This window comes from Triturus cristatus, chromosome 11 (assembly GCF_964204655.1).
Source record: "Triturus cristatus chromosome 11, aTriCri1.1, whole genome shotgun sequence".
NCBI lineage: Eukaryota > Metazoa > Chordata > Amphibia > Caudata > Salamandridae > Triturus > Triturus cristatus.
In genome coordinates, this window is record NC_140594.1 from 1,037,341,045 (window position 1) to 1,037,368,724 (window position 27,680).

A 27,680-nucleotide genomic window follows, 5' to 3' on the forward strand; every position below is an offset into this window, starting at 1 on the left:
ATAACTATCTATATGGGAGAGTGTGTGATTTGGGAGTGGCTGTATGCGCCATAGTGCAAGGAAATCTGTGTCATGTGCTGTTTGTTTTTCTGCAGGAAGACACAGAATGTGTTAGTATTTTTATGAGTAAGTGAACTTGAGTGTTTTTAACTGTATAGGTGAGTACATTTTACTGTGATTAATTATTTTACTAGATGTGTCAGTACCTCAATGGATGATTGGCGGTGTGTGAGTGTCTATATAGGTGTATAAATGCACAGAGTGACTGTAAGTATGAGTGACTGTACAGGTGAGTGAGTGGAGATGCAAGTAGACCTAAAAGTCAATGAGTGGGTGAGTAGTTATTGGTATTGGAGTATCTATGGTTGTCAAAATGGTCGTCTGAAATTTTGAGTCGGTGTATCAAAGGTTATATTAGGGTGTGAGAAGATGCACTAATTTTTCACATGGATGACATCATCAGTGATGTCATTTGAGATGTCATCAGTGAGGTTATCAGTGATGTCACTGACCATGTCATGAGTGATGTAATATGTGACGTCATCAGCAGTGCATTGCGGGGGCGTGAGTTATAGTTAGCTGAACTAACTAGAACAGGGGAATTTATAGGGTTTTGTACGAGGGAAATGTCCAGCTAACTATAACACCCCTGAAACCTATGTTTTTTTCAGTGAATTTCTAAGGTTTTTTAAATGCCAATTCCTAACTATAACGCCCCTACGGGCACCGAGCTTCACTATCACTAGGGAAGAGTTTCCCAATGCCCTATGAGGGGGGTAAAGGGGGTAATGGGGGGCAGAGGGTTGGAAGTGTAGGGGGTGGGTCTGGGGTAGTTTGGGAGGGTGGGGCTGGGGAGGTATTGGTGGAGGGTGTAATAGATTCAGCGAGGAGTAAAGATTTCATGTTTTATGTTAATTTGCTCCAGACAAAACGAGCAGGCATACAGTGCAAGATTAAAAAGACCGACTTAGGTTTCTAAGGATATCAGCTATATACTGGGCTAACAAGTTGTCGGTCTAAAATCACTTGGTTTGAGAAACTTTTTTGTATTAAATTTCTGAGACAAAACTTGGAAGCTAATAAGGACTTCGGATGAGGAAATTAATATGCTGTACTCTCATATCTGTGGGTTGAACGATATCAGGAAAAGACGGGTATTAGCTGGAATTATATATGCATGTTCGTGGGACCTGCTATTTTTGCAGGAAACTCAAATAGCATGGTCTAACAGGGCCTGGTTTAGCTCCCTTGGGCTAGAATTAGTAGCTTGTACATCCCAGTCAGTTAATATTAAAGGAGTTGCGGTACTGGCTAAGAAGGGATTGTTGGAGGTTAGGAAGCATAAAGTCGATAAGTTGGGACGCTGGGTTATGATGGAGGTAGTTGTCTCTCAGCAAGTTATCACACTGTGCTCAATATATGGGCCAAACTTAGATGACCCAGATATTTTCCAAGAGATTAATACAGAACTGTCATTATATTCACAACCTATGATAGTTTGTGGTGATTTAAATATTCATCTTCATTCACGGTTTAATTTAAGAACAGCTGAATCCTATATGGGAAGGAAGCCACTAGGGTTTAGGGGCTTGCAAGCACTTGTTCAAGATCAAGGCTTATACGACGCTTGGGTGGAGCTTAACTCAGGCCAAGATGGCTATACATATTTTTCTGCCCCTTATGGAAAGATGGCACAGCTAGATTATTTTTTGGTCTCCGATGTTATTTTATCAAGGGCTTCTATTAAGATCCTTCCCAAAATTATATCCGATCATAATCCGGTGGTACTGGAGTTTGAGTGTACTGGTTTAACGTCTAGGACCACAAAATGGACGTTTGATAGAAGGCTCCTTCTTAATGAAGATTACTGTAATTGGATGAAGAAATGGATCCCTGAATTTGTCCAGGTAAATATAGGGTCAGCCAGGATAGATGTCTGGGACGCATTGAAGGCTGGGGTAAGAGGTGAGACAGTTAGATTTGTTGCTAGGAAGCGTAAAACTGACCGTTTAAAGTCTATAAACGATTTCGCGGCACTCTCTCAGTTGGACCAAAAATTAGTTCAAGAAATAAACAGTGGGGGTAGGGTTAAGGAGGTTCAGGCGGAAGTCGCTGCCTGTCGAGCAAAAATATATCAAGGCTATGCAGATGAGGCAGCTGCCAAGTATCAAGTATATAGGAATGAATGCTATGAATATGGAGAGAGGGTCGGGAGAGTTCTTGCTAATAGGCTGCGCCAAAAAGAGGTCCATTCTAGGATAGTCCAGATTAAAGATATGGAGGGGAAACTTGTAGAGACTCCTTCTCTGATTCAAGATTCTTTTAAAAAGTATTATGAAACATTATATACGGCAGAGCCAGTTGTAAGACCCGAGACTTATCTTGATGAAATGGCGTGTTTGGGGTTAGATGAGATGGATAAAGATGTACTGTCGGAAGGGGTCTCTTGGGAGGAGATTCAAACTGCTATGTTGTCGTTAGCCTCAGGGAAGACGATGGGCCCAGATATGATCCCCTTAGAGTTTTATATTAAGTTTAGGAAGATTTTAGAGGGGATAATGACTTCAGTATTTCAAGGGGCGTTTGATGGGGTTCCCCCAGCTTCTTGGTCTCAAACAGTAATAGTGATTTTCAAAAAAAAGGGAAAGGATCCCTATGAGCTTTCCTCATATCGACCAATCTCTTTAATGCCGATAATAAAATCTACTCTAAATGTTTGGCAAGGAGATTAGGGGGGGGGGGGGGGGGGGAGTCATTACCCCACTAGTGTCATTACAGCAACATGGGTTTATTGCCGGGAGGGGGACTACGGACCATGTTAGACGACTCATTTCCGTATTTGATTGGGCCTAGGCGATGAGTGTTCCTGTAGGGGTGGCCCTGTTGGATGCCGAAAAGGCGTTCGACAGGGTCTCCTGGGAGTATTTATGGGCAGTGATGAGGTGGAAGTCATTTGCTAATGGCTTCATACGGGCAATACAGTCAATGTATTCCACCCCGGGCGCAATAGTACGGCTGGCGGGAGAGGAGTCACAGAGGTTTTTGATTAACAGGGGTGCCCCTGCTCCCCACTTCTCTTTGCCTTATTTATAGATCCTCATCTCTAGACTAGAGGGTGATATGGAAATTAGACCTGTAATGGCGCAGTCATATTCAGTCAAAGTCCTAGCATATGCCGATGACTTGGCAGTTGTGTCAACAGATATGAACAAGGCACTGCAGAGAATTGAGGTCATCACTAAGAAGTTTGGAGCAGTGTCTGGTTATAAATTAAATTTAGGGAAGACTCAAGTGCTACATACAGAGGTTGGACTATCATCCGAGATGGAGGTAGTCACAGAGGCAATGTATTTAGGCATAATTATCTCACCTCAAATTCAAAATATTCCAAAGATTAATGTGGAACCGATGCTCGCATCCTCAAACAAAACTTTGGAACGACTAAATCGGTTGCACCTGTCTTTATATGGAAGGGGCAATGTTCTGAAAATGTCGATTTTTCCGAAGTTCTTATATTTGTTTCGGGCTATTCCAATTCTTTTTCCTAAATCTATATTTACTAAAATAGAACGAATGTGTTCACGATTTCTGTGGGGTTACCGCTGATCTAGAAGAGCAATTAAATGGCTCTATTTGTCAAGGGAATGGGGAGGTTTGGCTCTTCCAAATTTTTATCTATACTACTGTGCCACGTTACTTCAATTTATGAGAGTCATGGTCTGTGGTAGGATGGCGGTTTTGGATCCAGTTTTCTCACCCTCTATATACGAATGGTGTCTGGTTGAATCGGCGCAAGGGTTACTTTGAAAAGTTTTGGAGCCAAGCTACTACAAAAAGATTAGGTTCAAAATTATCCAGGCAGCACATTCAGTTTGGAAGAGGCTACGTAAGCAGTTTCATATCCCTAGCATTATATGGTATACTCCATTGAATTCGACTGCCATATTACCTGCTGTATTTCAGGACTCGATTATGCGGAGGTGGGCACAGCATGGCATTAAACTAATTGGGGACTTGGTGGAGCAGGGAGAGATGATGTCGTTTTCAGCACTGCAAGGGAGATTTAGGGTCGGAAAGGCTGATTTTTTTAAATACTTGCAGCTGAGAAGTTTCCTGCAGGGTGCAGTTACGGGGGGTAGATGCCAGGTCCGACAGATTCGAATTTTGGATTTAATGAAAGGGAATTGTAAAATAGGGCAAATATATATGGAACTTATGTTGACACAATCTGATGATATGGCTAGACAGGAAGCAATATGGGAGGAGAAATTGCTGGTAACCAACCTGGATTTACAGCTGGTAATGCAAATCGCTGGCTCTATTTTGCTCTCTGACAGCCTTAAAAGTCAGTCATATATGGCTATGTTTAATTTGTACTATACGCCTGCAAAGATCGCAAAATGGAAGGTGGGGAGGGGGGATAAATGCTCAAGATGTGGTCTTCACGCGGCAGATTCGATCCATATGTTCTTTTCATGTCCTGTACTTCAGCCACTCTTGCTGGACATTGAGCGTTTTATGTTGCAATCCTTGGGAATTCCGATATGTATAACAGCAACTTTGGTTTTGTTTGGTATAGAATTTGGCACAGAGTCGGGTAGGCGAGCGGCACCTTATAGAGGTCTTAAGTTCATTTGTATGTGGGTTCTGCGGTTATGTAGAACGTCTCAGTGGCTGGACTCAGAGCCCCCGTCTTTTGCTAACTGGAGGGCTAAGATTATCTCAATATATAATATGGAATCGGCATTGTATAAATTGAAAGGTATGTCAAAGAAAAAACTGGGGGCCTCGATATGGGAGCCGATAAGAAACTGGGTACAGTAAGGATGTCTAGTTTATCTGTATTACTGCTATATTGTTTTCTCTCTCCCTTTTTTTTTTATACATTGTCTTTTGGAAATAATGTAATGTTGCCTCCCTGAATCGATAAAATAAAATATATATATATATATAAAAAAAAAAACAAAAAAAAAAAAAAAAGAGTGGGTGAGTAGTTATTGGTATTGGAGTATCTATGGTTGTCAAAATGGCCGTCTGAAATTTTGAGTCGGTGTATCAAAAGGTTATATTAGTGTGTGAGAAGATGCACTAATTTATCACATGGATGATGTCATCAGTGATGTCATTTGAGATGTCATCAGTGATGTCACTGACCATGTCATGAGTGATGTAATATGTGACGCCATCAGCAGTGCATTGCGGGGGCGCGAGTTATAGTTAGCTGAACCAACTATAACAGGGGAATTTCTAGGGTTTTGTACGAGGGAAATGTCCAGCTAACTATAACGCCCCTGAAACCTATGGTTTTTTCAGTGAATTTCAAAGGTTTCTTAAATGCCAATTCCTAACCATAACGCCCCTGAAACTTATGGTTTTTCAGTGAATTTCAAAGGTTTTTTTAAATGCTAATTCCTAACTATATCAGGCCTGAAACCTATGTTTTTTTCAGTGAATTTCAAAGGTTTTTTAAATGCTAATTCCTATCTATAACTTATCTCTGAAGAGATCATGTTTAATGATTTTGATTTCTATATTTTTCAAATTCAGTGTGTCATTTCATTGATTAAATTTTTTTAAAAATACTTTATCACCATTTTTTAAACTTATTTTTTCAATTAATACTTTTAAAAATTAAAAAATATTATTTGAACTTAATGGGTTTTTCAAACATTTTTTTATATTTTTCAAAATATTTTTTAACTATATGTGCAAAACTTTATTTTATATATTTTTTTCCATGTTTTTGGATCCGCGCACCCACCGCGAGAGGATCCGTGCATCCAACGCGATAGGATGCGCGCACCGTGCGCGCATTTCGCCGTTTTTTTTTTATTTTTTAAAAAAGGGGGGCCCCCAGGGGGTCCTTCTGGGACCCCCTAAGCACCTCTAGAGGGTCAGAGTATTCCCACTCTGCCCCCTTTATATGTTTTACACACTTATTCCCCTTGCATCTTCAGCCTCGCTTCTACCGAGGCAGAAAATGGCCGCCAACAGTTCCTGGTTTCAAATGTAGAGAGACGCTCGACAGCCAATTAGCATTCAGCGTGCGATCGGGAGGGTGCGCGCTCGGTTCGGGGAGGGTTCGCGTACGGTGCGGGTAGGGTCCGCGGATCCTCCGCCGCCATAGATATCACTAACTTTTTTACCCTCATTTTCTCAGGAACTACTGAACAGATTCACACCAAATATGCAAAAGGCACGAGTCCGAACTGAGGACTAACTCTTTGCCAAATTTGGTGTCATTCCGTTCAGCGGTTCGGGCTGTAGCTGCAACAACAGATCCTATGGGAAATTGCATGGGGAAAACGCGTTTTGGGACCCCCCCTTTTTTCTCGGCCCCCGCTTGACGAATCACCACGAAACTTTCAGGGTAGGAGCAGAGCGGAGCTGGGCAAAAGTTTGGAGAATTTCGCGAAGATTCGTCAATCGGCGCCAAAGAAATTCCCAATAGAATGTTGTGGATTTCCTATGGAAAATAGGTCCTAACTATAACTATCTACTGGCGACCGCCAGTAGATTCTATCTATCTATAAAAACAACGTTGCCCAAGGAGAGGATGTCACGCATAAAGGGGTAGCGCACACAGCCACCGGTAACAGGATTGTCAGCCAGCCCAGCAGACCTCACAGCGTGACTGCCAAACGCGTTTCGAGGACGGCTCATTCCAATTAGGTAGAGAGAAACGAAATTACGTGGAAACAGCCTTTATTGAATGTACAGATGCGTGACATCCTCTCCTTGGGCAACCTTGTTTTTTTGTATAGAGCGGCTGGCCTGGCCGCGAGGATGTCCTGCTGCTGACTTGCGGCTCCATGGCGCTAGGATATGACAAGCGCTGCCTGGAATGAAGGGGGCCTAGCTGCCGGTTTCATATTGGCAGGGTTGCAAACGGCCCTTCTAGTTCTCATGCCCACTGGGGTAAGACATTTTTTAGTGAACATTCCAAATGAGAGAACGATACCCAACCGGGTTTTGTATGGAACTTTGGACTTCGCGACGATGGGCGGCACTACAAAGACCATCATGCCCTGTTTTGCTAACGCCCACATGGGTGGGTCTGTACATTCAATAAAGGCTGTTTCCACGTAATTTCGTTTCTCTCTACCTAATTGGAATGAGCCAGTGATCAAGAGGAGCACGTCCTCGAAACGCGTTTGGCAGTCACGCTGCGAGGTCTGCTGGGCTGGCTGACAATCCTGTTACCGGTGGCTGTGTGCGCTACCCCTTTATGCGTGACATCCTCTGCTTGGGTATAGATGTATAGAATATATATATATATATATATATATATATATATATATATATATATATATATATCTATATCTATCTATCTATCTATCTATATATATCTCTATCTATCTATCTATCTATCTATCTATCTATCTATATATATATATATATATATATATATATATATATATATATATATCTCTATATATATATATATATATCTATGATAGAATTTCCAGAAAAAACGGAATGTCGACGCCGTGTCGTTTGGAAAGTTGTTTTAATGTCAGCTGTACAGAGTCAGACGCGTTTCGCCTGCCCAGCAGGCTTGTTCACCAACAACTCCAATAAAGTTTTTGCCACCATTTAAGCTCGTGCATACGCTCCGTGTCACATGATTGAACTACAACAATGAAAAGTGAAGACATACTTGTAGTTCTTTGATCATACCATATATCGATCTCATTTTCGCTATTAAATATGAGGTTCAAGCATTGTTGAATAGTTAGATATACAATTATGAACAACAATAAACAATTTAGGTGACATTAAAATGGCCTATTCAATTGCCATAACGCTAATCAATTATCAGCATCAATGTCTCCAGTGAGACTAATCACTGCCCTCACGGCATAGAATCCAAATCAATATTAGCTTACGGGCCACCTACACCCATGTTCTTTACAATGCGATATCATGCCCAAGTGGGCCTTCATCTAATGTGTTAAAAAATCCATTACTATTCTTTTGTTACGTCTTATATGTTACCGTGCATGTGCGCAAAAACCTCTATCATACTCGTTACATTATCCTAGATATATGTTCTTAGTTATCATATTTCATCATACCGGGTTGTCCTCATTTGTCTAAGTGCAAGTGAAAATTAATTAACCAAAACACAGAAAAAATAATTAAATTGATTTAAAAAAAGGTGTATTCGGATCATGAGGATAATTCATAAATATGTATACAGGTCTTCTTCCATATTTAACCCCATGGGGGTTTTCGGGTTAAGCCTGATGATGTAGCTTGATTCTAGTCTCCGTAGGGTTTTCTGACGGTCACCCCCTCTAATGTTGACTGGTACAGCATCTATGACAAAGTATGTCAAGCCACTGACATCTTTGTTATGTTTCTGGTTAAAATGACGGGCAACCGAATATGATTGATCCGCATTCTTTATGGCTCGCAGGTGTTGCAGCACCCGTTTGTGCACTTGTAGGATTGTGCTGCCTACGTATCTCAGGCCACAAGGGCACTGAAGCACGTAGACAGCATACTCCGTTTTGCATGAGAACTGTCCTTTGATTTTGTACTCCTTATTTGTAAAGCCAGGTGCATAACTGCTGGTATTTTTGCCAAAAGTACAGGCATATTGGTATATATATATATATATATATATATATATATATATATATATATATACCAATTTTGATAATGCTATTTATAGAACAAAGACCTCTACTTTCATAAACATATTGGCATTTAACATAATTGTACTTTATGGCTAATTGCTGATTAAAGCTTAAAGCAAATCAATAATTCAGGGTATTGCTACAATAACACCTCGAGGGAAAGAATGCAAGTTTGATACAGTCTAGGACAGATACTTTTAAAGATCAAACTGCAAACGTAAAAACGGCCTTGGCATTGGGAGTGAAAACATCTTAATAGTTAAAAAGCTCTATCAAACTGACAATTGAGCTTAAGTTTAAGGATATTTTTCTTCTTTTCCCATATCTTGTATTAAGATTTACTATATACAAGTACTGAAATTGAAATAAAATGATGCACGCTTGCACTGCCAGCTATCTATTCTGCACTTTCTAAAGGACTTCAAAGTATTAATCAGTTTGATACCTTAATAAACAGGTTAACTTGGGCGGTTGTTTTTTGATATATTCCAAATATGCGCAAAGCTTTTAGGGGTGGGGGAGATTAGGGTAGTCCTCCAAATGACAACTCGTGACTACTCAATTCCAATGGCCTGTAATTTCGTTCTTAAATCACATTCTGTATCAGTTGGTTTTAATAAATTCAGAGCCATCTCTAATCTACAAATAAGGATCAGCTATCACAACCCCCGGGACCCCCCAAATATCATTACTTATTTCCTATTATTTAAAAAGTTGCATATCCGCTTACAGCCATAAGAGGTCAGAAACTCCTCAGAGGTTGGTGCACGGTCAGGGTCTTCATCCTCTCTGGGCCTTATGATATTAATGCCATATGTTGCTTCCAAAACGTGCCGTGGGATACGCTGACAAACGTTTAGTTAGTCAAGGAAAGCGAGTTCTGGTTTTGTCAGTATTAACACATTTTCCGATGGTTCCAAGTAATGCATGGAAGATGTAGCAAAGAGCCAATAATATGCAGTACAGTTTATTCATGTACTTTCACACATCACCAATTAAACTGTTAATGTGTGTTAAACCCAGTTATAGTGTTACTACAATACAACTGGACAAAAAGATTGGCTTCAGGGAGTCACAGCAGGCTGAGAGTCTAAGCATGGCCCTTATGGATAGAGTGGGACTGGCATGTTTGGGGGTCGACCATTCCCTTTTGTTTGATGCTGTACACATTTAAAATACTGTCTGATTAATACAAATCAGAGATTAAAACTGCATTCAACTCTAGGTCACCTGGGAGACACAGAGGACCTTTAACATGCAAAGCTTCGAGGACGTAACAGGAGAACAAAGACATCTAACAAACAATCTGTGGTAATGTACATGCTGGCTTCTTCTGAGAACACGCTCACTAACCAAAACCAACTAAATTAACCAGTTTTCCGAGTTCTGGGTTATCATGCTATTTACCATAAAGTGCTGCACCAATTGACCGGGATGGTGAGCGCTAAATAAAATAAACTAGAATGCAATACATTAAACAGTAACCGGCAACTTGAATTATACAACACCTAGTGCTATTCTCTTAATTCTAATTCACTCAGTGAATATTAACTAGGGATTTTCAGGAATTCGGTGATGGACAACAGCTATTACTTAAACACATACTATTTGTGGATTCTTAGAACAAGTAATAACTGCATTTTGTGAGTAGTACAGTGTTGCAGTCACTTATTTAAGTGGACCAATTACAAAGGATATAAGTGAAATGGGTGGAATATGATCTCGCATTTGGTCAATCGGCAAAATTCCACTGCAAATCATTTCCGCTTTTGTGGCTACAAAAGATGGCATCACTAGACCAGGACAGTCACAGAGGCACAGACCAGGTTCGACATACAGCGTCTGTAAATTAAGATTAAAAAAGAAAAAGCTTTTATATATATTTTATCAAGTTTTATGAAACATTTGTTTTCATGAAACACAACCAGTTTAAAAAATAACAGAAATAGGTTACCTCAACCATTAGATAATGTATTTCTGACATGCTCTTTGAAGACTTTGCATTTCCAGTTGCAATAGCATATTCTGCAGAGCCGACTGGCCATGCTCATGAACAGTCAGTAACAACTATTATCCAAGACTAGGAGTTAGACTACTTTGATTAACTTCCCAGAGGACAGCTACTAAAAACTTCTTGTAATTCCAAGCTTGTTCATGTTCTTTTTCTAATAGTCAAAATGAAATATTCTTGATAAAAGAAACCATGGTGACAGAATAATGCTGTGTCATAATGTGAGTCAACTTGGCATGGTGGTTATGCTGTGTTTAGACTAAAAGCATTGTTATTCTTCAAGGATTCCTTCTAGTGTTCATTCCCTCATAAAAAATATTTAAAATCTCTGTCCTCAAAGTAAACAATTTCTTTTAGTTCATGCAATAAGTCAACCAATTCGGGACTGCCTCCATAAACATAGCTTCTTTAAAAAGCACAACCACCCAGCTAGAACAGGTGGAGAAAAAGCAGCCCAGAAGGAACACGAGAAGTTATCCTACCAACTGTTTATTTTGCACTCTTTTTTTCCATGGGCTTCAACATTGTTTGGAACATTTCTGAATATTACCCTTTTTGCAAGTCGGTAATCCATCTACTTATAAGTTAGGAACATTTCAAAATTCTTCCAAAGCTCTCACCAAATAACATTCAAAAATGTGTGAGCTCTGAAACCGATGTATACTACACTTGTCTTGCTGAATGGAATTTCACTAAAATTTCTCACTGCCCAACAGATGTCCTCACACACTGTAACAACTAACACAGACTTAGGGACCCGTCCAACGTATTACGATCCTTTTATATCCTATGACGATGGTAATAGGGTGGAGGGGATATCCACCATGTTTGTGACAAGAGTATTCCATCCACCAAGATCTAAATAAGGCCAATGGACTGCACTGACTCGAATAACAATGGATAGACTGACAAGGTTGGTTACTTAATGGCAACATGCAGCAGAGAACGGGGAAAAGGAGAAGTTGAGAGGCCAGCTATTCCGTTTAAAGAATAAGTAAGAACTAAGGCTATTGTAAAAAAGTGAATGAATTGAGCAGGCATGGCTTTTGCTCACTCACATACCTTGTCCATGCGATTGTCAGAGGTAGAACTATTTTCTACTTAAATAGGTTAAACGTGGCAATGAGTTTAAATTAAGGTGGTATAACCTGAACAAAATTGAAACTACCCAGTTGGGCCAGACTACAAGTTGCACTGCACTGAGGTAATGGTAAAAAAAAGGTTTTTGTATGCCACTGTACCTTTATCGTGCAATAAATCACCATCAGTACTATGCCATTACAAGGAAAAACCCCATGAAATGAGGAATAATAGTGTAGGTACGATTTTTACATTGAAAAAAAATGAGAGGATTGTACGAGTTAGCCAAAAAAATAAATAAAAATAAATAAATAAAAACTAGGAATGAGGCTTGCGGCTGCTGCAACCAAAGCCTTGTGCAATTTTTCCTGGCAGACGTACTTGTTAGAAAAATCGGGCACAGTTCTAACACTCCTAAAAAAAACACTGGATGTGGAAACACTTGCCCACTCTGAAGCAGGCAGTAATTTATCTCCACCGGACTTCGAATTGAAGCCTATGGCTAGGCATGAGAATTAAACACATTACAGTTTGATTTATGGAACAGTAAAGTTAGTGTGACTCGCACTATAACACACTGTTAAAGTAATTCAATCTCTTACAGCAGAAGCCTCTGAAAGGGAGGGCCTCTTCCGCATTATAGGCTGCTCGTCTGGGATCTATAACTCTGGTTCAGCACCTTTACCAATCGGAATAGCCCTCTGCAGCGGGCTATAATAAAATACAATACGTTTATCAGGCTAACTCGTACATGGTTGCCAGCTTTTCAAGATTACACAGGTCTGAAGCAGAACTTTAATTTAGGGTAGAAAGAATATTCGCATTTTAGAATTGTTTAAAATGTAAGCCGAACAGGTGCATGCAACCCTCATCAAAGAAGAAAATACAGAGAAGCAGTTATCAGCTGTAATTCAGGGAATTTATCAGCAGGAAAAGGTGAGTGAAATGTGGATGGGGTTAGGTAAGAAATAGGTTGTCAATCACCTCAGCCATTGGAGGGAAAACCAGATCCCTTTATTTGTGCCAGAGTTTTTTTAGATGTCTAATCAAGAGATAAGGAGGAAGCATCCGGGTCGGAAACGAGGCACCCATCCACCATCTCTTCAAACCAGTTTCAATTACAACAGAGCAAGTATTGACATGTGCTGCTGCTTTAGGAGTGGAAAGGTACCAGTAAATTCCTTTATTCACTCATAATTGTAATATATTTTTCCTCTCAGATGCTCATTTTTTCAGCTCAGTGCCATTTCGTTTTTTCCTTCAAAGTTCAGTGCAAAGCTAATTTAAGTGAAATTGTTCTGAGCCATTTTGTCATGTGATAGACGGCTTACGCTTCCAATGCATGTGTCCATATTTTAGTGAAAACCGCTCAGCAGGATAGTGTTTTTAGATGTGGAAGCTCTGTGTAACTCTATCTCCCAATATATACCTTCCTCACATTGTGTGCATGCTGGCTGCTGTCATCTTTCGTCCAGCCTCTAACATGCGCCACTCAACTGCCATCCCCTGCACCCCAAAAGAATGCAGCACTCAGTCTCAGAGCTCAATGGCAAATGGGATCATTAGCCCAATTTGCTTCCAATAATTTTACCAAGTACACAGGCCAGGCCTGATAACAGTTCTTCTTCCAATTACAACCAAGTGAAAGGTGCACATTAATTTTAATTGGCACATTTTCTTTTCATGAATGTTATAAAAACAAAGCAATATCCAATCTGATTTGTTTTTGACTGTAGTGCATCAGAAACGGAGATCTTTCAAATCATTATTAAGTAACTGGAAGTCGTATCATAATATTTAAATAAGAACTGTTCTCCTTGCCATTAGTGCACAGTTGAGAATTAAAAAAATTGTAAAAACCGAACACAATATCTTTTTGTAGAAATAATAATGAAAGTCTGCCCAAAAACCTCCACCACTTCATTCAGGAAGTCCCTGATCAACAATATTTAAAACAGTGTTAATTTGCAGAGGAGAAAAGGAAAAGATACATACCTGGAAGTGCTTTGTGTGTCCTGGTGTGGCAGACACGGAGACCTTCTTGTTCCCAAGGATTGTGTTGATAGTGGAGCTTTTACCAACATTTGGGTAACCAACCTAGAGAGAAGGATCAAAGAATCTCTCAAAAAAGCAGCCTTATTGAATGAACACCACAAAAGAAACCCCCCTTTACCAACTAGATTTTAATATAGTAAGTGCTCGGAGGACTGGGTATGCATTTTCAAAAGGAACAGCACGTTATACTAAGTTTGGCGCTTTATAACATTTTCTTAAAGTTTTATGGTAGGATTCAATTTTGTAATTCACACTTATAAGACAGTCTTGTTACAGTTGGATGGAGCGCAGCTTTCGAACCTAGATGCAAAAAAACCATTTTATTTTTACAAAGGAAAATGAATGGAGTATACTACAAAGCTATATTGAAACTTGTAATGGACTGTTCCCGTTTAAAATATTTAAAACAAGACCATAACTTACACAAAAACAATGGATCATTAAAACATAAATGGAAATTTAATGCATTAAAACGAATCAATATCACTGCTCAAGATCACAGATGTAGATTATGAGTTCAGTGTCCTTCAACTATTCTGAACTTGGCAAAAGGAATTCACACTGCATCTACATGACAACAATAGACAAGCATTGGCATAGCCAATAGGTCTCGCCTTTGGGACCTTGAAAGTGGATAGCCATGAAGCACATTATCCTGGGTGCTGTGCCATCAGGGATTAAAGATCTATACAATTGCTGCACACTGTTTACCCTTTATAAGTAGCAGCTATATGGCGAATTTCTGCCTCGCATGTGGTCTGTCGCTCTGTCTCTAGAGGTCAGTCCAGTGGAGGTGCTTCCTAATTGTTTCGAGGGGGTGTCAATGAGAAGAGGAGCTGCCATACTTTTTATTTTTAACTAATGTCTGCAGTACATCAGCCTTTTGTTTGTATAGATGATGGTTAAAATTATGTTTGATTTCTTTTAGAAAATTCATCCCCAGATGAAGGTCTACACGCGTTCCGAAATGCATTGCGATTGGTATTGATACACGAGATTTATATATGGTGTCAACAAAGTTTGACGCTATCAAAAAGAAAAAAAGAAATTGCAAAATTCATTGGAAATTTATCACTTTCATTGGAAGGACAAATATTATTCAGTTCAAGAGATTCTTGACTACAGGAGAAGCTTTATGAAAGCCACAATGTGATTTTTATTAAGTTCATGTACAGAGGAACCCCTTATTAGAGGGTACGTTTGTAGTGCAGAGAGAGACACTGCTCCTGACAAGGATTAGCGCAGTTCTTACATATTCATTTACACCTGCGATCAAGAGGTGGTACCGGTTTGCACACATAACCCTCAACAAAGATTTGACTTAATCATTGTGAAAAAGGAGTGCACCGTCATATACATTATTCTGGTTTAAAGTATGTAAGTTGTTGTGTTATGTATCTGGATAAATTAACAGAAAGCCTGCAGAGAAACCAAAATACCGTTTGGGCGGTACACTATGGAAGTCACGGAAATTAGTTTACATGTTTACGCCACACCCTTAATTACATAGGTCATGCCCCTTTTAGAGACCCCCTGCTTTTCTCATCCCACTTAAGAGGGGGGGGGGGTGGGGGGGTGTATCAGGGTGTGCTTCTGCAGTAATGTCTGGGTGGGGCACTTGGAACAACAAAAAGACGCTGAGGTATGTGTATTTGAGGTGGGGGCAGGCGGCATCCAATAGGCCTGGCCCTCGGGGGGGGGGGGCTTGGGGGAGTTCTGCGTTATGTGAATTGCGAAGGGACGTGAAGGAAGTTCTTTCGTGGGTCGTCTCACCCCAATCCACATCTGAACCCAGGCTCTTCTCCAGACCAACAAACCCCTCCCAGCTCACTCCCCTCACTGTCACAGCAATATGCACCATTTTGCCGCCTTTTCCAAAGCATTTCGGGACAGAATCTTGGCGCGCTTTTCAGTATGGTTTTTGAGGGGAAGAGTCAGAGGGAAGAGTTTATAAAGGTTTGTTTTGGGGGATCGGTATAGTAAAATAGGTGTCAGATGATGAAAGGAGGAGTAGAGTAGGAGAGAGTCTAGAAAGGGTTATTTTGGGATCATAGTAGTGGTATGTAGTTTGGGATAAATGAGAGAGTGGATGTAGAGGATATATTGATAGATGTATAGGGTGAGAGATCGGGTAGTGCATTGGAAAGAGTAGTAGAAAGAAGTTTGAGATAAGTCAGAAAGTTGGGCCAGAGGATATATTGAGAGAAGTATAGGCTTAGAAATAGGGTCGTGCATTTGAAATGCTAAATTCGACGAACGTGATAAATATAGAACCATAAGTACATTGAAAGTATATAGATGCATCAAGGAGTTAAGTATATATAGATTGAAGATATTGATAGAGGTACAGGATGAGAAATACGGTAGTACATTGGATATGCTTTTTCAGGAGAAAGGTAACAGACACACAGATCCAAGTACATGGAAGGTACATAGATGCACAATGGAAGTAAGTACATGTAGACCAAAGAGGATTTAAAAAAAAAAAAATTATTTACAACTTAATTATTCTAAATGTTTATACAAAGCAATACACAAAGATAGGTACATATCTATAGTGAACATAAATGCTTATATACAGAGGAATATGGTGTAAAGTTCTGTTTGCATATGGTGCTTAGGTGGGGAAGAGCCAATTCTGGAGTAGTTTTCTGAAGATAATGTGCTTGTCAGTGGATCTTATGTTGGGCGGGGGGGGGTGGGGTGGGGGGGGGGTGGTAAAGAGTTCCATAGTTTGGCTGCCTGAACAGAGAAGGATGTGCCACCCATGTTATTTTTCCTGTATCTTGGGATTTTGAGGCGAGATGCCTGTGAGAAAGTGCCATCTTTCTAGCATGGTATGCCCCCACTTTTTGCTGAATTGCTGATGTACTTCGACTGAGTGTGCCCTGGGCTCCTGCCAATCAGGTGCCCAGGGCCTGTGTTCCTTCCCTTAAACTGCATTGAAGCCTAAACCCAATTGGCATCTCTGGCTACATGTTAGTCCCTGGTGAATAGTACCATAGGTACCCAGGGCACTGTGACCAGAGAAGGCCTCTAAGGGCTGCAGCACTTATTGTGCCACTCTTAGAGGCCCTGTACCCTGACACACACACTGCCTTTGCAGGCCGAGTGTCTTGGTGCAGAACAAAACAGAGTCAACATGGCACACATCCCTGTGTGCCATGCCCGCAAACACACTGCCCTGGTATAACTCAGTCACCCCTCTAGCTGGGTGCACTATGCCAGTGGTGAGGGTACAGGTGCATGAGCCCTGTACCCCTACAGCACCCAGGTCCCTTCCTGGGCACTGTAAGTGCAGTGCTGCCATTAAGAGCATATGGTGCTGGGAGGTCGTCATCACGAAAAAAAGTTGCATCAATGATCAATCCAGTCTTCAAGTATTTTAAATGGAATATCTGCAAAAGAACTGGGGCCCCTGTATGTGGAATAAATTAGCCCATGACAAGGAATATACAAGAAATGTGAAGACACCTGGGCAGGGTATTTAACAAATTATGCCGGCAAAAAAACGCTAGGGCAATGAAAATAAGCTAAAAAAGCATATAATTAACACCATAACTAATATTGAAAGTTATTTATTTTCAATTTTTTTCAAATTTATCAAAAACATTTCATTGTTATAAATAGATATATTTTTGTTATATGTAAATTATTTTTTGGAATAATTTAAAATGATTTTATGTGGTCATATTTCTCACTTGATCCATCAAATAGTGCGATAATATACACGCATATATGCAGAACTAATAATTAATTACACCATATAATACATAATCATTAATCAAACACAGTATGTGAGCAGAAATATCTAGACTATGTGCAGAAACTGGCGGTTTATTGTCAAGCTAAGCGAGTTTCAGCAAAAGCCTTTGTCAGTACGCCGTCACAGTTTCTATTGAGAAATATGACAACATAAAATCTTTTTAAATTATTCAAAAGAATCATACATAACAAAAATATATCTATCTATAACAATGAAATGTTTTTGATAAATTTGATAAAAAATGGAATAAATAACTTTTGATATTAGTTTTGGTGTTAATTGTATGCTTTTATTAGCTTGTTATTTTCATTGCCCTGGAGTTTTTTTGCCCGCATAATTTGTTAAATACCTTGCCTAGCCGTCTTTACATTTCTTGAAACCACACGCAACACAGATGTAACATGATTATCGATATGTAGGAAATACTTCAGAATGTTAAAAGGTTATTTCATAAGGAACTCTGTCTACTTCCATAACCTTACTGGCCTTAAGCTATAGTAAAATGTCACACAGTCTTAATGTAAAAGCAACTTGAGAAAATACTTAGCACAATCCAACCAACTTTTATGTGCTTTGTCTTGCAGTCAGTGTGAGACGTTCAGAAAAAAACATGCTTTGTCAAGTGTGTCAATTAACAGGACACAAAGCTTTAATGTCAAAAAGTGATGAAATAATAGCAATGCTACTTGCCTTCGTCTTCTGGGTGTCCAGTCTGGCCAGCAGAGCCAAGAACATGAACGATCTGGCTGCAAGCACCGATAGTAAATAATAAAGGTTAGTCTGCTGTGAAACGTTACATACTCAATTTTCCAATATAAAAGCACAAACTTTTACACTGCCATTCTCTACTGGAAAAAGAGTAATAGAAGTGATAGAATAGTCTGTTGCCCACAAGTCTGCTACAAATATGTATCTTTATCAATACTGAAGAAATAGGTTTTTGGAGACGATTGTTGATGTAGAAAGATCTGGATCCTCCTCCTCCCGAGGTGTAAATCCAACACTGAGAAGAACTTGATAAAGCGCTCATGGGTTGAGGATGAGCCCAAAAAGAACACTGCAAACTGGCAGAATCTAACATTCACCACAAAATGGAGGAACGTCATGATCAGGATGTAACAGTACACATCCTGGATATCTAAGAACACCACTCATTCTATGATGTCCATAAATAAAAGATGAAGATAATAAATGTTTCCTTTTGAAGGAATTCAAAGCTTGAATCCAAAATGGAAAGCAAGTCTTCCTCCCTTTTAGAGAATTTGCATGGACTCCATTTTAGTGTTTGAGATTAACGTGACCTATAAAACATTTCGGGAAATAGAAATAGAGTGCACTTCTTATTGCTTAACTTCTAAGAGTGGGAGAAGGATGGGGAAGCAGTGAGAGGCGGAGTGGTTAGAGCAAAGTGAGAAGCTCTCAGGAAAAGCAAGTATTAATCCCTTCCACTGCCTTAAGTAACTCTCCACTGTACCCCCAAGTGTTAGAAATGAAGGCAAGCGTAATCTGCTTGAAAGGCGTACTGTGAGCATGTATAGCTTTCCCAGTGATAGTGGGCTGAATGCATCTGCACCAGCCACAGGTGGGATGAAAACAGAAAGCAAAGGCATTCAGACATTGGTACTGATTTGTTTTGTTCACTTGAAATGTTTCCCACAAACAGCATAATTAACATTATAGATAGAAAACCGTTGTTAACCCTTGTAAGCACTACCTGCGCACTACAAAAGATAATTATGCATCAACAATGTCCACGCAAGTCTGAGGGTTATACTTCAAAAGCTTACTGGGCAGCCGTGTCCAATGTAGTGCAGGAGCCCCAGATTTTCAGGTAACCCATTCGCTACAAAAACTTGTTGCATTTATGTTCATTGTACATAAATACACAAGTATTTCCTAAAATTTTGCCACAGTTTCAACAGTCTTGGACCTACTTTGGCACCGCTGCTCCAAACCATTGGAAGTCAGTGTGCTAAATGCTTGCTACCAAGCGTCAGGCAGAAATGCTAAAGCCACACTGGCTGGTTTTCAAAAACTGTGACAAGAAGACACGAATCAAAAATCTGCCTCTACGAGTTGAATTACTAGTACTTAAAATGAAGTGGCAGGTTCAGAAATATATTTTTCTTGGCTGACCAGATTTCCTGGGGCACAGTGCAGGCCAAGGAAAGTCTGGTCATTGGGAAAAAGGTAAACTTCTTTGCCTCTATTTTGCTCGCCACTGAGACTGGACAGGGCCTCTCATGACTCACTAGCATAGAGTCCTAAAAGACAAACAGACACCTGCTTTTGGCAGGAGAGTTTCAGAATTTTTGTCACTATGATACTCCTGCTCTTCAGCCTGTATATTTAGGCCTACTCTATCAAAGCTTCAGAACATGAAACAACTTCCCTTAAACCTTCAGAACGGACAACCTTCCTCTAATTTAAGAACTGAAGACATGTCTTTTCAAAGGGCACTACATACAGACACCTAAGAAAGAGGAATTGCTTGGTTACTCCCTTACCTCCTCTCTAAACAATGATTTGGGGTCATTATGTTTTCTGCTGGCCTGTGCAACTCTCTACTACTCCTTGTTAAGTTTGTGCTATAAACAGCCACATGTATGCATTCAATCAGTAGATCAGTAATTTCCTATCGTGTTGGCTGAAAAAACATTCCTAAGAGGCCCTGCATCGGGGAATGAAGTACAGTCATCACGAGGTGCCCAGCCCACTTTTGTTTTGCAGTTCTAAATGTGGTCATTCATCTGTGTTCATTAAAGAGGCAATGTTTCGTCCCACCTCTGAATCAGTGTTTCCAGAGCAGCAAATTCAAGTAGTTCCCAGTCTTGTTCAGGAGAAAAGATTCTGGTGCCAGCACCAAAGCCTTTGCAGCTCTAAAATTAGAAATCAACGGTGCTTATTCATAAAAGCCATCACATCCGAAGGGCTAATAACTCCAAAACCGGGCATCAATAAACAAGCAAACGAGCCACAGACTCAGAGTTGTGAAGGCGATTTATCTTTGAAGCGTTGCAAGATGGACACCTCTAATTACTCAAACTCCGACTCGATAATAGCTATCCAGCATTTTCCAGAAAAGGTTAGGATTGGGCTGAAGCAGAGGTGTGTTGGATGATACAGGATACCCAGGATAAATCCCCATCTCAGTGCTTTTACTGAAGTCAAATTCATATGATACTTTAGAAAAGAGAACATCTTGGACAATCACCAGTTCCCGTTCTTGTGGCGCTTCATTAATATTCATTGCATCTCGAGTCCTATTCCCCCCCCCCCCCCCCCCCCCCACATCCTACTGGGAGCAGCTTTGTTTTCCACCGTGAAGTAAGGACAAAGGCAGTCTAAGCTCAGGAAAACTTCAGCACCCCTCCTTGATGGCTAAGGGATGCATGTTTATGCAGGACTCATGCCCAAAAATGATCGTTCTGACCCAAACACCACCAACATTACTGGTGAGGATCTGCCATACACAGCTGATCACTGCAGTCTTTGGTATAATGCCAAGGGAAAAAAAAGCATGAAAATCTGAATAGCACCTGCATGAAGACAATGGATATGTAGCTATGGCCAGAAACTATGCCAGAAGATGTCCCCTCACTCCACCAGAGAGTGATAGAAAACTTAATTTTCCTGACTCGCCCTCGCGTAGTGATCTGTGACAAACAAGGACGTGGACTGTCCTACAAGAAACACTGCTCCTATAAACTGTGAACTCTGTACTAAGCCCAGCCGAGTAAAGTTCTGAATCTAAGATCGCTGAGGCACAACACTATCTGCAGGCCTGGAATCAAAGGCAAAGCATCACTATTAACTGCTTGGGTCAGTGGCAGTTTCCTTCATTTCGGGATAGAGGTCTTGCACCCTCACAGCCCCAGTGTAGGGCAGGGATCCATATGCTTGAACGGGTCATCCCGATTCCTTAAGAGTTTGATGAATTTTAAAGAATTTTACATTTTTGGTGAGAGCGTGGTCAGAAGTCTGTTCCCAGATACCCTCTTGGAACTAGACCAAGGTGTGAGAAAGTGCGATCTTTCTTGCATGGTATGCCCCCACTTTTTGCTGAATTGCTGATGTACTTTGACTGAGTGTGCCCTGGGCTCCTGCCAATCAGGTACCCAGGGCCTGTGTTCCTTCCCTAAAAACTGCATGAAGCCTAAACCCAATTGGCATCTCTGGCCACATGTCAGCCCCTGGTAAATGGTACCCTAGGTACCCAGGGCCCCTAAGGGCTGCAGCACTTATTGTGCCACCCTTAGAGGCCCTGTACCCTGACACACACACACTGCCTTTGCAGGCTGTGTCTCTTGGTGCAGAACAAAACAGAGAGCCGACATGGCACTCATCCCTGTGTGCCATGCCCACAACACACACTGCCCTGGCATACCTCAGTCACCCCTCTAGCTGGGTGCCCTGTGCCAGTGGTGTGGGTACAGGTGCATGAGCCCTGTGCCTCTACAGTACCCAGGTCCCTTCCTGGGCACTGTAAGAGCAGTGCTGCCATTAAGAGTATATGGTGCTGGGAGGTCATCAACATGAACTCCACAGCACCATGATGGCTACACTGAAGACTGAGAAGTTTGGTATCTAACTTCTCAGCACATTAAACCCACACTGATGCCAGTGTGGGATTTAATGTAAGATGCACGACAAAGAGCAGTGGTTCTGCTCAAAGCAAGTAACAGACCCCTGGCACCAGCCAGGAACCACGACTCCTGCACAGTGTGCACCCGCCAAGCCTGGCCTGTGCCGGAGTGGACAAAGACCACGAGGACGTCCCCCCAGCGTCTGGGACCCCGAATCCAGCACCCAAGGACCCTCCTTGAAGCTCCTGACAACGCCTGCAGCCTCAATACCAGAGACCCCCCCCAACCGTGACCAGCTGAGGGTAAGATTTCCCGACGCGAAAAGACACCCACGCACCCGCCGCCCTGCGGCCTCCTGTGCCCAGCTCCTGGGTGCCTACCTAACCTACAGCTTCCCAACTTACCTCTGGAAGTGGTGGTCGCACCTGAAGAATCTTCGTCCCAGAGCTTGCAGCCTTTGTTAGTCTTGTAGCTTCTCCATAGAAATCCATTGAGTGCCCGACGACTCAAAAGCACCCTGCACCCAGCCGCCCGAGTGCCCCTGGAAGTGCAACATCTATCCTAATCTACTTGCCCACTTGCCCGGAGTAAGTGACCAGGAGCCCAGCTCCCACAGACGGTTGGCATGCTTGCCAGCAGCCACCAACCACAGGCCACCTGCCCGCCATAGGAGAACATTGGGCCGAACTCTCTGCACCCGGCTGCCCCTGTGCCGCGGAGGGTGTAACTACTGTACCTACCTGACCCATGGAGACCCCCGAGTCTATGCCCAGAACCTTAACTCTGCCAGTCGAGTACTTACCCAAAAGCCGATAACTCACTTTTCTTCCATAGGGTAACATTGACTGGTTTCACTTGGAAAGTCTTCGAAGTGTCGAGTTTTGAAACGTTAAAATATTCACCTAAAATCAGGCGAATAACGAAAACGAAATTACTCACCTGTTATCAGGAGAGATCCCAGTGCTGGATCTTGGTGCCCAGCACTGACCCTGAAAAGTAATTACAACTGTACTTACCGCTAACTTGATTTTCCTCCATAGGATAACATTGCCTGGTTTTCACCAAAAATTCTTCTAAGTGTCGATTTTTGAAGCTTACAAATATTCCTTAAAAATCGCCTGTATAACAAAAACGATTTCTTTCAACTGTTTACAGGAGATGCACTAGTGCTGGATCCAGGATCCAATAAAGAGTAAGAAAAAGTAACGATAGCCCTACTTACCTGCTAAGTGAATTTCCTCCCATAGGATAACATTGGGGATTCTATGTGAAAAAGTTTCAAAGTGTCAACTTTTGAAATACAATAATATTCCTTAAAAATCATACCTGTAACCAAAACGTATTTACTTACCTGTTTCCAGGAAATGTCCCAGGACTGAATCTAGGAGACAGTCCTGTGGTTAGAAAAGTAATCCTAAAAGTAATTAATTGCATTTACTTAGAAATTCCCATTGAGCTCAATGTAATTGTGTTTGAATTGTGTTGCCTATTGCAACAACTAACTATTGCATTCAAAAGTCTATTGCCTATTGAAAGCATTTATCTAAAGCATCTCATTCTGAGAAAGTATATTTTGATACCTATTGTTGGTTCTAAAATAAAACAACTATATATTTATATACAAACCATTGGCCTAGAGTTCAGTTCTTGAGTGTGTGAGACCATTTTGCTGACTCGGTGTGTACAACAAATGCTTTACACTGTCCTCTGATACTGCCTTACTGCTCAACCAAGCTACCACTTTAGACAGTAAGGTTATATCTAACTTTAGCCTCTGCCAAATCTCTGAGGACTGTGCACACTGTACCTATTTAGGAACAGTATATACAGAGCCACTTTCTTACACAAGGTGCCATAGTTTCATGGATCCCATGTGTGAGAAAATGGGGTTTTGTTGCACTACCCCCCTCCACTTTGTGCCTGGTTTTGATGCAACTTTGACTGTAGAGTACTGGGTCCCTGCTGTCTAGTGTTCTTTCCTTAAAACTGATCCACATTTGGCACTGCAAGCCCTCTAAGTCCCTAGTAAAATGCTCATGGGTACCTAGGGCATTGGGACTGAAGAGGGTCCCCTAGGGGCCCCTCACTTAGTCCATGCAGACGGTCACTGCAGCATGCATGGGCTGGTGCACTGCTACTGCAGCATGCATGGGCTGGTGCAGACAAAACAACAAAGTCGACATGGCACACTGCCTGTGTGCCATGCCCACTAGCACTGCCCAAGATATAGCTAAGTCACCCCTCTAGCAGGCCTTACCAGCCCTAAGGCAGAGTGCACTATATTACATGAGTGGCCATTTCTACATGAGCAGGCATTACCCTACATTATTAGGGTATATTCCTTAATACTGTAAGTGCCAGGGAAGTCAAAGAGTGTATACGGGCTGGGAACTTGACAACCCATGTTCTACAGTACCATGTTGGCTTCACTGAACCCATGAGTGTTTGGTACCAAACTACTCCTTTCAATAAACTCACACTGATACCAGTATGGGGTTTATTCAACCATGTACCCAGAGGGCACCTCGGAAGTGCCCTGTGAAAACCTACTAACCCTACCCTGGTGTTGTCACTGACTGGCTTTAGGAAGCCAGCCACACATATACATGTTTCTGGACCCCTGGGTGGAGAGTCTCTGCTCTCTGGGATCAGAAACAATTGCACATCCTGGGCGGAAGCGTCACAGCACCTCACCCAGCATGGGCACAGTGCTAAGAGTGGAAGCTTCAAAGGTCTGCCGCTTTTGCAATGCGACCCCCAGCATCTGCTGCAAGAAGCAAATGGCAGTCCCCGGTTACACCCCAACTTTGGGCAGGAAAGCCAGCAGGAGACCTTAGAAAGACTAGGAGCTGTGTCCACCTTTGCCAATTCCAACCCTGAGGTGGAGGAGACAAAGTTGAGCACAATTTTCAGTCCCCTCCACTTTGGAGATAAGAGGACTCCTCCAATCAGTGCTAGGACTATGACCACGTCCCACAGGAGGGTGGAACAATTGAGGGTGTATTGGCCCTCAATGTTACTACCTTCAAACACCTCCTAAATCTAGTATTTAGGAGGCTCCCTCAGACCTTAAAACTAGTTCCCTGCCGACCTAAGGTGGACGAAAAAGATGCTGTGCAGCGAAGCCTGAAGAAGACTACTGACTTGGCCACTGCCCTACCGGCCTGTCCTGCAACCAGTGTTTTCTAGAACCTAAGGAAGAGTGCCTGCTCTTTAATAAACACCAGAGACTCCCAAGGACAGTGGCTGTTTTCCCAAGAAAGCTATACAAAGAACTCCGGTGCCCTCCGGATCCGCGAGTCCTGCCCACTCTGCACCAGATGCTTCCGGCTCATGTCCAGGTGGACCACCGACCCAGAGCAGGTTCCCCAGCAATACTGACCTCAAGTCCAGCATTGGCCGACCCCTCCTGTCCTCCACAAAGCCTGCATCCTGAATCCAGAAGCTCCCCCTTGCTGCGTCCGGCCCCAGGAAGGAGAATCTGACATCTAAAAGGCACCCCTGCATCCGAAGCCCTTGGAGAGCTGAACCAACGGTGCCCCTACGACCCTCTACATATCTACTTACCTCTGCTGTTGCTGGTGTCCCTCCTGCAAACTCTGGTGCGACATCTGCAGCCTGTTTGTCCAAAGCAAGTTCTCCACTAAAAAGCACTGGGTGCCCGATGATGAATTTGCACCCTGCACCCGGCTGCCCCGTGCCGCTGGTGGTGTATGCTTGGTGCTGCTCTGTGCCCCTCCCCTGTGTTGGCTACAACTCCCAAAGCTTGATTCCCTGCAACCGAATGACCTACCTGCAAGCAGTGTGGATTCCAGCACCCACAGTCTCCATTGAAATGCAAAGGGCTGAACTCCGATTTTGACATCTGCAACCGGACGCTTCTGTACCGCTGGTGGTGCAGTTTTGGTACTCACCTGCCCCTTGTCAACCTTTGGTCCAGAAGACTAAACTGCAAGTTGGATTCTTACCTGTATAACCGCATCATTGTTTTTCTCCATAGGATATCATTGAATTCTTGCAAAACATACTAACCTTAATGCGAAGATCTTGGTCTTAAAATAAAACTCAAACAAAGCTTATTTTTATTAAATTGGTGTGGATCTCCTTTTTGAGAAGTGTCCCCCTTATTGGTCAATGTTGTGCAATACATGTCTTACACTCCTCTGTGTTAGGCCTAAGGCTGCTTGCCCACTCTATCACGAATAGAGCACTTTGGGTTTACATTGAGCATGTACACTTTTGGGGAATCTCTAGAGCCAGTACATGGTCTAACCACCTAGTGGCATACCATGTTACTGATGAAGATATGTAATAGTATAAGTAACAAGGGAACCCGGTAGAGGTAGCTAAGGACCACAGGTGGAAGCTTATTTTTGTTAACAATAGTCCCTAGCGTAATCTTAGTTAGGAAAAACGGTTCTACATAGACTTCAATGAGACCTATGTGAGTTCCTCCTGTGTCCAGCCGGACAGAGGAGCATTTAATCTTGAATTTTCAAAAGAATGTAAGTTAGAATAGTGAAGACTGATGAAACAAGGGCACAGTCCTGTACCGAGTTTTCAACAGAGGGAGGAAAAGAAAGATCAAGAAGTAAGAGGCAATTACAAATTAATAACAGGCAAACAAACTTTGGAGCGATCATGGGGGCTTACAATACATTAATCAACTTCAGGTAAGCTCTAGCCAATAGTATCCACGGTACATTTACACAATCTATATAATGTGGAACTATTATAGCAAGTCGACGTGACGTTTCGATCCCTAGCTCCTAGTTTAACGGGATCATCATCAGGACTAAAAGATTTGTCAAAAGAATGCCTGGTTTGATTATAACGCCTGTGGACATTGAATGAATAAAAGAAGGAGAGCGTAAAATACAAATATCAGCATTGCGTAAAATAGTACTCAAAAGGACAACATGTCAATTGTCAATTATGTGCTCAGGAGTGGCGCCGCATGCGACAGTTGGTGGTGGAGGGAATCAAGTGACGATGTGGAGAATTAATAGTGTATATGGCCTTGGTGGAGTATTCGCTCACGGATACAATTGTGCTGGAGGTAGATGCTAGAAGAAGTGCCAGGTGATGGGCAAGGCGTGTGACTTAGATTAGCCTTGGGACGATGATGGTTCATGCGAAGAATCGGCAGATGGTGCGCGAAACTGTCATGCGGTGCGAGGCATCGGAAACAGGTGATGGTGATTGACGTGCAAGTTGCATAGCCTGGAGGAGTGGGAATGAACGATATTGATAGTTACCTAAGGGGGGGTTGGTGGAATAAAGGAGTTCGCGGTTCTAAGTATTCGCGACTTCAATGGGGTGGTTTCCTTCTGGTTGAAGAAGCGGAGACCGATGCAGCTAGAATAGTCAGCCGCGGTGTAATATCTGAAAATGAGACACGTGTTAGACCTGAACTAAATTGGTGGCCAGACGTGAGTCTCAAGTAAGAAAAGCCAGCTCACCATTCGGATGGGGGACACGCTTTAAAATCAGGGAATACAGGAGCGCGTCTTGGTGTTGTATCTAGGCGACATCAC

At 42.0% G+C, this 27,680-nt stretch overlaps 1 protein-coding gene across 1 annotated transcript in view; it reads right to left on the reverse strand.

Moving 5' to 3' along the window:
- Positions 1–27,680, reverse strand: part of LSG1 (large 60S subunit nuclear export GTPase 1) — a 132,988-nt gene that overhangs the window by 25,133 nt on the left and 80,175 nt on the right. Inside the window, exons 9-11 of the mRNA XM_085635260.1 lie at positions 13,732–13,833; positions 10,344–10,487; positions 9,376–9,499 (exon numbers count right to left, since the gene is read on the reverse strand). Of these exons, the coding sequence (XP_085491386.1) occupies positions 9,376–9,499; positions 10,344–10,487; positions 13,732–13,833 (370 nt within the window). The remainder of the gene's footprint in view (positions 1–9,375; positions 9,500–10,343; positions 10,488–13,731; positions 13,834–27,680) is intronic.